Here is a 14,939-nt window from a genome sequence, read left to right as displayed (position 1 = left end):
GCCGCCCGCCCCGCTCCGTCCCTCAGCCCTCAAATGAAGGCGGCCCCGCGGAGTCACCACGCAGCACCTCGCTTCGCCCCGCAGCGCTGAGAGGAGCGCGGCCCCGAGCGGCGTCGCGGAGGGAATTGGAGCTGCGCTTTACCTTTAGTTCCGCACTGTCCGCCATCTTGCAACTCCGGGCGCAGGCGCAGTGAACCCCGCCGGGACACCGCCCCCCCCACCGCCCCCTCCCGCCCGCACGCAGCGCGCAGCGTTTGAATCGCGGCGCCATTTTGTCCCTCCCCTGTGCTCCTTCAGGGATCTCTCTCTCTTTCCCTCTCCCCCTCCACACGCGGGGTTGGGGGATCCCGCATTTCTTTCTCCGTACGCACGCATTGCTGCGGGATCGTTCCCGAGCCCTGAGTGCGAAAAGTTTCCCCTGTGACGACGCGGCCCACTTTCATTGCTCCTCCAAGGGAATGGGGCACTGGGAGAGCCACTCTCCTCAGCGGGGCTCTGAGGGGGGAACGCTGGGCCCACCCTGGGGCGGCGGCTGGGGGGAACGGTGGACACACATTCCTACAGCAATAAGTTGATTAAAACTGGAATTTGCCACTCTGCTTCTTATTCCTTGTAATTACTGATTGCTGTCACACTTTTTCCACTTGGCCTTTACTTCCAGCACGCGAGGTGGAAAAATGGTCTTGGGCGCAAAGGTCAATATTGTACATCCTTTTAAGTGAGACCAAATTTGCCCGTTTTCCGCAGCTTCCATAAAATTCATCATCATACATTCAGAAAGCACTTACATTATCTGCGTTGCGAGATAGAAAAGCATTAATACCTCCACTCTGCGGATGGAGGAAAGCATGCTTGAGGCCACACGGGGAATCGATGGTAAAGAGATTACTACTCGTGATTATTTCTGAATTATAATTTATGTCTCCCATGTGACCTGGGTAGTTAGCCACAATTTAAAATTAGGCAGTTTCCATTGAGGGGAAAATGTGATAGCGGTATCAAATATCTCCTACTAAGTAGCTTTTTGATACCATCCTGTTGGCGGTGAGAATATACATGAAGTCCTGTTTTCTGAACAACAGAAAGCAACCTCCTTCCTTTACAAACGTTTTGTTTCCAAGTGTTTCATCCAGAAGCATTACCCAGCTTGGTCTCAGGACCAGAATGGCAGAAAAAGCTCAGGAGCATCTTTGGACTCCTCTGTGTCAGCCCGCTCCATGCTCCTGGTCACGGATATATCCCGTTTCTCTTGCAGGTACACCAAACATCCACTGTTCTCATTGATTTCACTTACCATTGAGCACTGGCATATCGACTGAAGCATTCAGAAAATGAGCAATGAAAAAGGCTGATAAGTAGCAGATACTCTGGCTTAATGCTGCATGTAATGCAAAGTCTGAAGGCTGGTTTGGGGAGGGGGCAGGGTGCTAGGCAAGATGTCTAAAAAAGCAAAAGTCAGATGACTACCCATTACACCCACATGTACCATAATTAGCTGATCTATTTCAGTGGTCTGAACCAGCCCATGTTAGAATATTTCATTTTGACTGATTGAATATGTTTAATAAACATAATCTTCTTATGATCTATTGGTTTGTGTCTAACATAAAGAATTTGACAAAAAGATCTATGATCATGAAGGCGAATCCTCATTTGTTTTTTTTTTTTCTTTTTTTCTTTTTTTTCTCCTGAAAGAAGCTTGCTGCACAGCAAACAGTTCTTCCTCTACTTTTTCACTTCCTACCAAATTCAGTGGGATGTGGACATGTGTTTAAGTGCTTTGCTAAATCATGGCATAGTGCTATCAAACCTGACACATGGCCATAAACCACAGTGTCCTCTTTCAAAACTTGCTCTAAATAAAATAGGCTATGTCTTCAGATACGTTAAAATAAAGGAGCAAGCTAAATGAGAGGATACCGACAATTCCATTCAAAATGGTTCTCCCTAAATGCTGTATTTTTTGCAATGCAAAACACAGACCCTCCGTTTTTCAGTTTAGACTTTTGATAGTCACTTTTTTGTAATGTGCTATATACTTTAGCTTGAAGAAGGAACTCACTTAATGTGAAAAACAATCTGTGCTTCTATTTTTAGACAATTATTTACATGTAATGAAATTTTGTTCCTCTCTGCTCCTGAGACTTAAATGAGGGTTTCTTTGCCAAGAAAAACTTTGTCAACAGACAGCGATTTTCAGAGATGCTCCCAGTTGCTCCAGTTCTGCTGCAGTTCCGTCGGTGATAGCAACACTCAGATCCCTCACAATTCTGTCATTTCAGCAGTGCACCTAAGCTGCACCAGAGCAGGTGAGAACACCTCCAAAACAGCCTCCCAGTTGTCAGTAACCTCTTTTCCTAAGCAAAAAACTCAGTATTTTTTTCTTTTAACACTTCCCCCAACGAAGGAGGAGAAGAGATAAAAATAAAGATCAAGGGTTTTCCTGAAACTTTCAAAGCTTTGGTATTTTCAATTCCCAATTTTCAAAAGTTCATTCCCCTTTTTTTTGCTGGATTGCAATAAAATAAATGGCTGCCAGAATCTACCTTCTACCCTAATTTCTTCCATTTTTCTATGTCGTAACCTCCCAGAAAGCCTACCATGTCAAATAACTCACTTTCTGAAAACCGTGTTCAGACACAGTAACATTTTTATACAGATATGCAGTTTTTCTACTGACATGTTGTTTTCATTAGCCTGAATCTCCAAGACCTTCCTCTTTTTCTAACAGTGCAAACTTGCTTTCTGCTCCAAGTCGTGGAGCTTGCATTTTTGTCCTGAATTTTAAGTCATTTAAAGAGAGGTTCTAAATGTCTCTCTTTCTTAATATTAAAACATGATCAGACCATTAAAAACATCTTTTATTCCCAAGATTGTTGGAGGTGAAAGAACCGTTTAGATGTGTCACTGAAATGGACATTTCTGGCAGAAAAAAAAAAGTTGCAGAAATACATTTTAGTGGAAATTACTTGATTACATACAAAGGAAATTTTGGAATCGAGTAGCCAGCAGATCAAATGATTAAATAAATTCTTTTAATTCTTTATATACAACGTGCATGGAATTTCTCCGCATGCTCTACAATAAGTTCAGCAATGTAAAGTAACTGAAACTCGGCTGGTGCACACGTCTCCTCTGAATTCACATCTAAGTGCAATGTTATATTACCACCATCTCAAATTAGGCCCAAAATAAGGGCTGGTACTTATTTAGGAAAGTGTTCATTACATCACCGGTGCCCACGTTATTAAAATGCGCAGAGAGCTAGCCACTTCAAATCCTAAATTAGGAAAAAAATCTGAACTGCTCTGTTAAGGTTACCTGTTTTATGTCCTCAGGCCTGCTGATAGAGCAAAGTTATTGCAGGATGGAAAGCACATGTAAATGAGTTACTATCATCTTTAATTACATATGCAGCGTTACAGTGTGACACATACAAGCCTCATCTGCATATTTCCTGTTTTTTCAGTTCCTAAATATCAACTTGCCTTTTTACTGTACACATACGAGTGCATTTTACAAGCACTCAAAGCCTGCCTTGGCCTCTCTACAAACTCTTTTTCCATTGCAATTTTGAGTTTAATCTTTCAAAATTTCTAATTGTCCTCTCTGATACTTGCATGCCCTGTATATTGTATTCCCAGGCTGGAGTTACGGATGCCAAGCCAAGCTTGGCTCCCCGTGTGCTTTGCTGCCATACAAAGCACTGCAGCTGCAGGACAATGGCAATAAGCACACAATTAGCCCATTCTTTCAAACTATTTGCTTAGCCTTTTCCGCCCTACTATCAATGGGCGATATCTGCTGGCTCACAGCACCCTGCTAATTCTTAAGGCCTGCCCTCTGGAGTTAAGCTATTCTATATATGCACTGTGTCAAAATTAAGTATTGGTGATGTCAAATAGTTTTATAGGTTTTCAGTGAGGATGGACAGGACGGGGTCTTCCTGCAATTCCCCAGGAGAAAAGATTCCTTCCTGCCCAAACCCTTTAGGTCTAACTCCTTCATAAAGCAAGGTGCGGAAAGAAAAGTAGAGGCTGGATGACCACTGCTGCAGCACGTTCACGTGAAAAACGCATTCGTGCAGCCTTGCTGACATTTTGGAACAGGCTGCCCAGGGAGATGGTGGACTCATCATCCTTGGAGGTGTTCATGGATGTAGCACTGAGGGACGTAGTTAGTGAGCATGCTGGGGATGAGCTGACTGTTGGACTACATGATCTTAGAGGTCTTTTCCAACCCTAATGATTCTGTGGTTGAAAACTCGATTGCACTGGATGATGTTGTGCCATAGGAGAGCTGCTTTCTGTATGAGATGGGGCACACACATTACACACTGTCCTAGCTAAGAAGGCGACCGCGTCCTACCTTCCCAACAAATCCTTCCAGCAGTGGTTTAACTTACCCAAAGGCAACTCCTGTAAATTTTATCTCAGAAAAATCTGCCCCCAAGGACTGAATGTGTGTACATTTGCTCACCTTTCTCTGGTGAGAAAATGTATTTGAATGTTCATCTTCTTTCTTCCTTTTTCTTCCTTTCCTTTCTTTTTCTCTTCTTTTTCTTCCAAGAATGCTAGAATAAATGGTCATTCTTGAGATATTCATCTACACTTGCAAAAGCATTTCCTTTGGCTGAGCTGAATTCAGATTTTGTCAACAAAATTCCACCTCGCTGAGTCACTATTGTGATTTTTCCCCATTAGCACCCATTTTCACAGCACGTAGATGAGGAACAAGGAGCAGAAAGCACTGCGGCTGGTTCACCTTCAGCCATGGAGTGTGCCGTGCGGTGCCACAGCCAAGTCCTCTCCAGGCCAAAGACAATCCAAACCCAAAGACTGGAAGCTGCAGAAATTAACTTCTGCTTCCACATACCTTCAGAGAGGTGAGGCGGGTTTGTAATAAACCATGCAGACTTGCAGCACCAACAAAACCAAGTTTTTAGTTTTAGACAAATTCTTCCATTTTGATTACAAGTGATTCTAAGTAAGACTGCAAGCCCTCATCACTCAAGAGGTTAAGTTCTACAGATACCAAAGAGTTCCTAATAAGGAAAGTTCTGTGGCAGAGAAAAAGAATTAAAAAGCTCAAGGTACTGCATTTTCCAGAACTTCGAGAGTAAATCCCTGTTACAACGCTACGTCTCTCCCCCTCTCTTTGCTCTCCCACTGCACTGTACACGTGAAATGCGGCACTTCCACACAGTCCTGTTTTGTAACAATTTTGCACAGGGCATCGGTCACAGGCAGCGATCTGGAAAAAGATAGAGGCAAGCTACAGTCTGAGCCTCTTTGCTCCCCGCATCATAGCATTTTCCAGTTCTATTGCCCCCATAAGACCACACAGGGAAGTAACACAGCACTGGAGCAGATTTTGCTTCTGTTCTGCAGTCCTTCAGCTCTGATGTTGTCTAATGAGGTTGGGAGAGAGCTGAGGAGACGTCAGCAGCCAGCCTCCACCCACTGCGTGGAGATGCTATCTCATACCAAGCACTCATGTCTTTTTTTTTTTTTTACCTAATCTCAATTTTTTAAAGAATCACTTTAGTCCTGGGAACACTGTAAATAAAGCTGAGCTCGAGCAGCAAGCACAGTTCTTTTCAGCTGGCTCTTAGGAAAACAAGAAAGCTAATTATACTATAGTAATTACCTGAAAATTATATGTATGTTGTTTTTCCACCAGTCGATACTGCTATTTTTGAACTTTGCATTGTTCTCATGGATTGCTGGAGTCATGCTGTCTCCAAACGGTCTTCATGTCTCATCATTAGCTTAGCCTCTGCTTTGGAAAGAGTTTTAGGAGTTCAGCTGCAGCACATGCTCTTTAGCCCAGATCTTTTGTGCTCGGCTGCACTCTCCTCGGCACATCCTCAGCTGTGTTATATCTGAGAAAACATTTCCATTTTAACAGCCTTTTGAGAATGGATGCTGAGATTCTGCCTCCGCAATAGGGCTTCAGTTTGCTTCATCTCCTGCCCCGGGTGTGGCACGTTGTTGTTGTCTGTTTTTTGTTTTAAGGGCAGTCCATAAAAGCACCTGACGAGCGAAGGCACCGCACAGGTGAGTGTCACACCACACTCCCACAAAGGGAATGCTGTCTAGCAGCAAGGACAGGAGAATGGGAAATCAGGAATTTTTGGATCGTTCCCAAACAGATTCCTGCCATACTAGCTGCCTTTGACCACGTCATGGAGTAAAACACACTGCTTTATGCAATGGGGATGATGATAGTAAGAGGTATCTCCCTGGACTGTTGGAAGGAAATTTATTAGCGTTTGGAAAGTACTTTGAGATTCTTGGATGAAAGATGGTGGAGCTGGAATGCTGGCAACATTAAAATGAGTTGGAGTCATCTTAATATTTATTGCATCCAGTGCTTTCATCTTCAAAGCTCTTTACTAGCGTCAGTGAATTAACAAAGAAAAATATTAATGAATATCATATTTACCCATAAAATTATTCTCCCAGAGCATATATAAATAGAAAAATTTAAGCATCAGCTCCAGTATAGTGCATTAAATCCCAGTGGTGCTGTCCATAGCAAGCCTACTTAGAACTGTGAGTTATTGGTTTGTGCTTTTAATGAGGATAATTGGACCCTAGGCCTAATCCAACAGCACTGGAGTCACTGGGAGTTTATCACTGATTTCCAGGGGCCAAAATCAAGGCTGCTAAAGAAGAGGGAGAGCAGCGCTTAGAGAACAGCTCTGCTGTGCCAGGGTGCTCACGTAGGGCTGCAGTGAGGGAGGGATGGCATCTCATGCTGCCCAACATATTTCGTGTTGAAATAGGGTTTGTTGGGTCTTCAGAATAAGCTGCAGAGAACTCAGAAACATATTTTACCACCAGGAGTGAGTCACAGCAGCCCTAGATATGCACTGCTCGATATATAAAACTCAGGGCATCCCAGACTAAACTACCCAAACGTTGCTTGCAAGGAACTGCAGACTTGTTTTTTCCCCAGGTACATTCTTACTGGCACAGACATCACTATCACATCACACAGGGAAATGCAGCCCAGCAGTTTACTGAAAACCAGTAAAGAAGGCAGTCCTTCCAAGTGCATTATCTGCATTGATTTCAAACCAGTGCTCGGAGAACAGCGAGGGCCATTCCCCTCTGCGTTTCATTTCCCAGCCACCTTCCCCAGCTCAGCTTCTTCAGCTATAAAGATAAATAAAACCAGAGAATAAGCATTCTGCTCTTACTCTGTCCCCGTTTTGTTTAAATTAAGCACACTTCCATGGGTCTCCTTTATTTCAGACAGCACAGAGTCCGTGGGATGACGTGCTCGGATACATTCCAGAACATAATGGGCTATCATAGATTTTTTAAAAATCCATGGTTCACTCCATAGACTCTGAAGGTCATTTTAGGCAGCCCATCAGCGTTCAATAGAAATCTTTCTGTTCGGAGTGTTTTCTGCACACCGATAAGAAATATGCAGTTGCCAGATGTGCTTCCCACAAAACCAAAGCAGTTCTGTTTTCTCCCCGTTCAGTGTGAAAAAACACATTATGTGTGAAGCGTTCTGCAGCCCAGCCTCGTCCAGGTTCTACTGCTGTTCCTTCAGAGCTGGCTGAGGGCTTCACAGCTATTCACAGATTGTATTGTCCCAGTTAATCTGCAACACAACGACTTGCAGGCAAAGCTTCAAATATGTCCAGGTCTGGATAGAAATCAAATGTTACCCTTGGGAAATATGCTTATTATTAGCATTAGGCATAGCTCTTGGTTTACCTCCAATAACTCTGCTGAATTACCTGGGGTTTGTTACCATTTCTTTGTGTGTCTATATAGCATGGTGGGGCAGACACTTTTTCAGCAGTTACTGTTTCTATACTGCCAGAAGAGTCTATAAGAGCTAATTATTTCGCACAACCCCCAACACACAGCAAAGGATCGGCTAAGAGAATCGCTCCTGCTGTGTGCTCCTGAGCCAGCACGGTCAGATGCAGGTAGCAGTGCCTGTAGGACAGACAAACAGCCTGTGCAGGGGGCAGGATTTCTACGGACAAACTGCATTTTAATGACAGGCAGGACTGACAAGCAGCCAAGGCCTTTTTCTCACCATGTGATCTTTTCATAATCCTCAATTTCTCTTTTAGATCAACAGGTTCCTCTTTATTTGTCATTGTCAGCCTCCAGCACAAAGAGCCTTTTGTCTACAGCTCTGACCCGAACACAAGATTTTTTGTCCATTCTCGGCCATATGCTTTCTGATGGACTAATGGGTTTCCGAGCTATAGAACAGAACCTTGACCCCAGAATGGGAGATGGTTATGTGACAACATCGCTGTGTTTTGACATCGTAACTTATCCCACGCAGCTCCACCGACACCAAAGCACTCCAAGTAGGAACAACCCAAACCAGCCAAATCCACGGCACCAGCACCCCGTGACAGAGGGAGCACACATTGCATTAGGAACTGAGCAAGCCACAAGGCTCAGAGTCCCACCACAGCTTCCTCGTGCTCTGCTCCCTCTGCCCTGGTACAGACAGACTGCAATAGAACGCCATGTTGTGGCCATGCAGGAAAGGCATTGCTAAGAAACAACCAGCAGTAAGGCAAAAGTTAGTTTTCTCAGTTTCTTGCAGCACATCCCCGTGTTGCAATCAGCCCACCTGATGAAGCAGGGTGCAGAAAGCTGCCGACGGTCGGTGTGAAACTTGCTGCTAACATTCTGCAGCTGAACACAGGATGAAAGGAGCCCATGCCCTTTGGCTGGCACTTGCTCCCGACTGTCACAGAAACCCTTTTGTTTTGCACTGAGAGCAGTGCCGGAGCCACATTCCTACCTGTCTCCCTCAGGGCGTGCCTGTGCCCACTCTGTCACATCAATAATATGGGTTTTACTCAAGGTAGAGCTGTTCCAGAGCTCTAAGTGTGTCTTCTTGAGAGACACAATGGGTGCTGGTTGAAGGGAACCTGCTCTCTCCTAAGTACTCTTTAATTCCTTTCCCCATACCATTTTCCCCCAAAATGTTTGTACTTAAATGTCCCCCACAGACAGGGGTGCATGAGACCCATTCTGCTTGAGGGCCACTTCCCCATACATTTAGTAGAGCTCACGGGGTTCTGAGAGCTGAGCCTCAGAATGCAGGAGCTGCAGGGCAGGGAGGGGTGGCAGAGAGCCCCTTATCTCCCCATCCCTTATCAGAACCCCCAGCTGTCCCACTACAGCAGCAGAGAGGAGGGGAGGAGAACAGACAGCTCAAAACCAGAGACAAATATCAGCATCTCACCCTGCAAGGTGCTGCGTGCTTCCAGCCAGACCAGAGATCTGTCCTTTTCCCTAGCATTCCTCAGTGATTTCCTTATGGTAAGGAATAAATGGATGGATTTAGCATTAGGCCTAAAAAGCAGAGTTGCACAAGATCCTTTCAGTTTGATGCCTCCAGCCGAACACTTTCAAAACAGTCACTTCCTTCTTTCTGTTGAAATTTCCTTTTTTTATGTCAGCAGCCTTTAGCTGGAAGGCCTTGTATCTATTAAAAAAAAATAAAAAATCAGCTGTTAATACCATTTTTTTCCTATTTTCATTCAAAACATCCTGTTTTCTTCCATCCAGAACAAAAATTCTTCAGACAATGCTAAGAGCTAATGGCACATCTCAGCCAGCCATGCTCCTGGGCCATTCTGGAGCAGAGCTAGGGCTGGGTTTCATGAAGCATGGTTATTATGGAGCTGTTGTCTCCACAGAGCCAGAACATGAGCTGATGTAGAAAACCATCTATACACAATGCTAATAGCCAGAAATAGGATTAAAATATATATATCAACCAACCAACCCCCACCCACAACCATTGCCTTCTTGCTTGTGCAGCAGCAACGGAGCATTGCTTTGCTGCTAAAAGCTCTGGGTCTGGTTTTAGGGGCTGGAGCAGCAGCTTGCCCGTATTCAGGGCACTGCGTACCACAACAAACAGGAGTCCATCTTCTGAGCCTGCTGCTCTTATCAGGAGCCACAGTGCATGCAGATGCAGCTCTGATTAGAGCCTGCAGCCCCTTATCGGCTGTGCAGCCCCACAGCCTGGGACCTTTTGGGAAACCCACGGGGCTGGCAATAGGTTGGAGGCCAGGAGCTGGGCTCCACTCAGCACTGGTGCTGTGGGGACACCAAGCTTTGCCTTGTGCTGCTTCAGGGCCTTACACAAACAGCAGCTCGGTGAGGGAACGTCCATTCCTGAAAATATGGAGACCCAGGCGAGCTCAGATTCATTGAGCTGCTCTGCCACCAGGACACAGCTCAGCGTCGTGTCCCACACAGCAGCAGAAGCCCCACAGGCAAAGCTGGGCACCCCATTTCCGTGACTGGAGCTCACAGCTCTCCATACAAGACCCCATTTGCACTTGCAGCTTTTCTGCTTTTCTTTCAAATACTTCCCTGCCTGTGGACACTTTGAAGAAAGAAAATGAAAGAATGAATTTAAATCAACTCCATTGTTTTCACTAAACCCCACTACAGAAAGGGATCAGACCGTAGCTGCAATTTGCCACATCTGTTCTTTTTATGCATTGTTTTAACGCCAAGAATTTCATAAAAGGTGTTACGTAACTTCACATTGTATCACATATTCAGCATGTTTCCACTATCAGGAGCCCACGTGAGCACTTCAGTGGTGATCTTGCCCTGAGTTTTCCCATCCGTCTGTCGGCTCAGCCACAAAGGTGGGCCGTGGTTGGGTTCTCCTCCCTTCCCCTACAACTGTACAGCCACTTACTGGCCAAGCTCCTTTGTGACCTGTGCAGCATGGATCACTTCTGCATTTGCTCACAGAACAGCGTACATTGTTTGCATCCTCTGCACTGCTCAACAGAACAAGGAGGTTATATGGATGGCCGTGGTTACGTATAACCAGGCCATCTGAACTCAAGACAATAATGGGTCCATTGTTTGCAAAACACTGCAAGACAGGCATTAAAAAACACATTTGCACCGAAAGCTGCTGATGAACAGTTGGATGCAGGAGTGGAAATAATGGTAGAAAGCAATTTCAGTGATTATTAAGTGATTGTAAAGCTGCCTTACGACACTCTCCCTGCATTGAGTGCGACCCATCCACCTGCGAGCAGGAGCTCAGGGCTGGCAGAGCTGTGCACGAGGGGATGTGGTCTGTGCTGCAGTGCAGGTGAACTGTTGAGCACTTTGGAAATTTCCAGCCTGGCACTGCTTCCCATGCAAAGCTCCATCCCGTTCTCCTGGGTCGGATATTCTGCACGCAGATCCTAATTTGGACTGCGGCTCTGGAAAACTTGATTAGAGCTGTGAAAATGGAATTTTTATTAGGGAGAGCTGAGCTTTTGCCAAGGTTTATTTTTCAAGGGAGTAGGACCTAATCCTCGAAGTCGTTCCAGGGCTGTGCTATTCTGGATGCCCTCGTGATGGTTTATGGCAATTACGCAGCCAGACCTGGCCCGACGGGTAATGTTTGCTTTGGACAAGTTGCTGCAGATGGCAAGCGACTTCAAATGTACTTTTCAGCCCAGCACGGGCATCACTGAAAATGCATTTTTTCCTACGCTGTTTCTTTTTTTCTTTTTTTCATTTTACACATATTACTGCAGTGCCAAATCCGCACTACCTAAAAAACATTTAAAGAGAATACAGAACAACGTACGGGTGCTGGGACAGCAGCCTGCTGGGTGCAATCATTGCATAGATAAGCGATGCCAGGAGATCAGTTTCTGCCCAATCAAACCTGAGCTTCTGTTTAGGTGATGCTTTTCAGGGAGCAGCATGGGAACCCACAAGGCTCAGAGCTGCCCTCCGAAGGGGCTTCACCCCTCCCAGCAAGCAGCAGCCAGACGAAACCAAGCTGTAAATCCAGGAATGCATGGGAAAGGAGCAAATTAAGACGTGCTATACTTGGCAGGTTGCTTTGCAAGCGTAGCACTTGGGAAAGGTGACATTAACAGCCCCAGCAGCTGAAGGCTGCCTGCTTCCAGAGCTGGGGCAGCAGAAGCAAAGGATTCCCAGAAAACACTCCTTCCTCTCCTTCCTCCTCGGGCGCAGGAGCTGCGGTGGCACAGCCCATTGCTCACAGGTAGCAATTAGCACCGATTCATAGCAATGGCAGAGGGGTGGCTGTGGGCAGTCGGACTGCAGGGACATCACTGCTGCCCCAGCGCTGAGGCTGAGGAGCAGCTCTCTGCCAAACGCCCGCACGGTGGCAACAGAGGCTCAGTTCCGCAGGAAAATAATGAGAGTTCATTTGTTAGTGTCAAATTCCACCGCTGGATGTGCGTGCCCAGCTCGTAGTGAGAGCCCTGCTTTGAAGCGGGGGCCGGTGGCACCAGGTGCAAAATATCTGGGAGGAGAGCATGCAGAGCCGGGGCCACAGCTTCGTTAGGAGCTGGGAAGAGATGAATGGAAGGAGATTTGAGCATAAAAAGATGATAGCAAAGGGGGAGAGAATAGGGGGGAGAAAGCTGTGGTGATCACTTAGCTACATGTGCATAAACGTGGGATTTATGCAACTGCACACCATCCTCTCAGCCATGCCATACAGAAAGCCTCCTTAGCACCCAGACCTCCGTCAGCCTAATTAAAGCCAGAGCTGATTGCACACAGGCACTGCAGCTGCTCACCTGCAGCTCGCTGCCTTCCCTGACCCACCTGAATGAACCCAAAGAGAGCAGGCACACATTGCACCGCACCGATAACCCAAACACTCAGGCTGAAGGCAGCAGGGCCTCAGCAATCAGATTTCAGGGATTTTTCCCCCAAAAAAGGCTATTGAGGTGCAAAGAAAGGGATGGGCCATCTCACTGCTGCTGCTCATACCACGTGGGATGCACAGAGAGGAAGGAGCCCACAGCCCACAGGCAAATTTTGGTGCCCCTCCCAACCCAAGGCTCTCTGTAGTTTGTCCTATGGATCTCACACACCTCTCCCTCACAGCCAAACACAGCTGTAACCCAACAACAGAAGAGGTGATTATTTTTCCTCCTTGTCACCAACAGCAAATAGAAGCTGAAAATCCAAGAGCCATGTGAAATAAAAGTGAGTACTTTTTAGACACTTACTGGTGAATCGTGGGTACGTAACACTCTGACTTCCCAAGCCAACCTATCTTTTGCTTGTTGCTGGAACCTAAATAGTGCTCGAGGAGCATTTCCTCACTTCTAACTTGAGTTAGAGAGCAGCACTGCTTCTCAGACACCACTCCATCAATCTGATGATGCCCAAGACGTTTGCAAAAGCAGAGCCTGTCCTTGCATTATGACAGAGCATCTTAAATTAACTGTAACAGTGCCACTGGTGAGCCCCCAGCACAGGGTCGGTGACCCACTCCCACCTGACATCACCATTTCAAGGCAAACTATTCCAACTCCATCAGCTCCCTCTGCTCAGAGCTGTGGGATCAGAGGACACAGGAGGGTGAGCCCCACATTCTCAGTTGCTTTCCAGACCCCAAATCCCAAACTTCAGCGTGGACCAGGCATGTCTGTGCCCCATACTGCATCCTCAAGGGGTAATTTGGGAGTTTCCATAAGAGTTGCACAGCTGAAGCCCATCTGGGCACGGGGAACACTGTGTCCTGGCATCCTACAGACCTGACCCCACTGCACAGTCAGGTGCTGCACATTGCTGCTGCAGACCCACATGCCATTACATCAAACTTCAGCACAACAACTTGGAGCACATTCCAGGGACCAGCAGCTGAGCTCCAACCAGCTGCTCCCATTTTGAGATGTTTTGGGGGTGTCTGATATTTGCATCCCCTCTAAAAGCAGCTTTGCAAAACATCTTCCAACCAAGAGGTGACACAGCAACAAAGCCCAGAGCAGACACTGCACTGTCACCACCCCCAAACAAGGCCTGCATGCAGCCCTGAGTGCAAGAGGGAGCAGCATATGGGGAGAAGCATTGGCCAGGCTGGAGGTCTGCTGCTCAGCTCCTCGGAGCTGCTCTGCCACTGGCCTGAAAGAACGACTCCATCAGCTGCAGCACACAGACCTTCTGCTTCCCCCAGTTCGAATTCATCACAGGCTCAAGTACAGGCACTCCAGGCTTTTTCCTGCTTTAATTATTTAAAAATCCTAACTCTGCCTGTTTATTTTCGTGGGCTATTACTGCTTTCAACTATTTTAAGACTGAAAAAAAATAATAATAAAAATTTGAAGCCTCTCCCTCATTGTGCTGCTGAAGTTTAATTCACTCTAATTATTTCATATTACTTAGACTATAATAGTTTCATAATTTCTAGTATATTAAGCACTTAATACGTTGTGTCATTTGATGTCGCATATTAAATTCAGCAAAGTACATTTTAATGAGAGCTAAGTAGTGTGAAAATATTAATACAAGACAAGAAGTGGGTTTTGCACCCACGCTGCTGGGAGACGTGCAGGGCAGGTGAGCACTGGCATGGTCCCAGCAGCCTGCTATAGGGAGAGAGAGACTGGGAGGGGTGGGCATGGCAATGGGATGGCAGTGGGGTCCCCTCTGGGTTGCAGGAGCTCCTCGGGGTTTGGTGGCACAGCCCAGAGTGCTGCCAGCACTGCCTTGTGCTTCTCCCCAGGGACAGAGGACAGGTCAGGTTCCTCCATAGGGTCACTTTGTGCCACATCTCAAGGGACCCACAGCAACCCAACCAGAGAGTGGCAAAAGAAAGCATGCAGTGCAAGATGCTGCAATCTGCAGAGAGTCCCAACTACTTCACCCCCACAAGCTGACAGCCTCTCAGCCTGCAAAGCCTGATTCTAACTTCTTATCAAAGCTCCTTATCCAAATCTCTGCATCCCTCTCGTGTCCCAGCAGGAAAAGCCCTCCCCAACGGGCTCACCTGCATACAGGTGAGATGCCAGCAAGGTCACACACTGCAACTCAACCAATGGCCCCCAGAAAACCACGAGAGAGTTCCTCAGAATAAAGGCAAAGCTCCAAGGACAGAGGGGAACCCAGGGGAAGGGGCAGTGCCCGTTTATACGC

At 46.5% G+C, this 14,939-nt stretch overlaps 1 protein-coding gene and 1 long non-coding RNA gene across 6 annotated transcripts in view; both read right to left on the bottom strand.

Moving 5' to 3' along the window:
- PIAS1 (protein inhibitor of activated STAT 1) overlaps nucleotides 1-238 on the bottom strand; it is a 51,613-nt gene extending 51,375 nt beyond the window's left edge. For 4 of the 5 annotated variants that reach the window (XR_002119087.2, XM_010717609.3, XM_010717612.3 and 1 more), the window contains exon 1: nucleotides 143-238. Coding sequence is in view for 3 of the 5 variants with exons in the window: in XM_010717609.3 (XP_010715911.1) it covers nucleotides 143-166 (24 nt within the window). In the remaining 2 variants the exon portion in view is untranslated. The other variant, XM_010717610.3, reaches the window with a different exon arrangement.
- A 10,896-nt stretch (nucleotides 239-11,134) lies between these two features.
- LOC109369678 lies at nucleotides 11,135-14,889 on the bottom strand. Its single transcript, XR_004161113.1, has 2 exons — nucleotides 14,794-14,889; nucleotides 11,135-12,357 (listed from the first exon to the last, which is right to left on the bottom strand). It is a non-coding gene; the product is annotated as an uncharacterized LOC109369678 (long non-coding RNA).
- Nucleotides 14,890-14,939: the final 50 nt, after the last annotated feature.

This window comes from Meleagris gallopavo, chromosome 12 (assembly GCF_000146605.3).
Source record: "Meleagris gallopavo isolate NT-WF06-2002-E0010 breed Aviagen turkey brand Nicholas breeding stock chromosome 12, Turkey_5.1, whole genome shotgun sequence".
NCBI classification, from domain to species: Eukaryota; Metazoa; Chordata; class Aves; order Galliformes; family Phasianidae; genus Meleagris; species Meleagris gallopavo.
The sequence above is the reverse complement of the archived record's forward strand: the minus strand, read 5'-3'. Positions and strand labels throughout refer to the sequence as shown.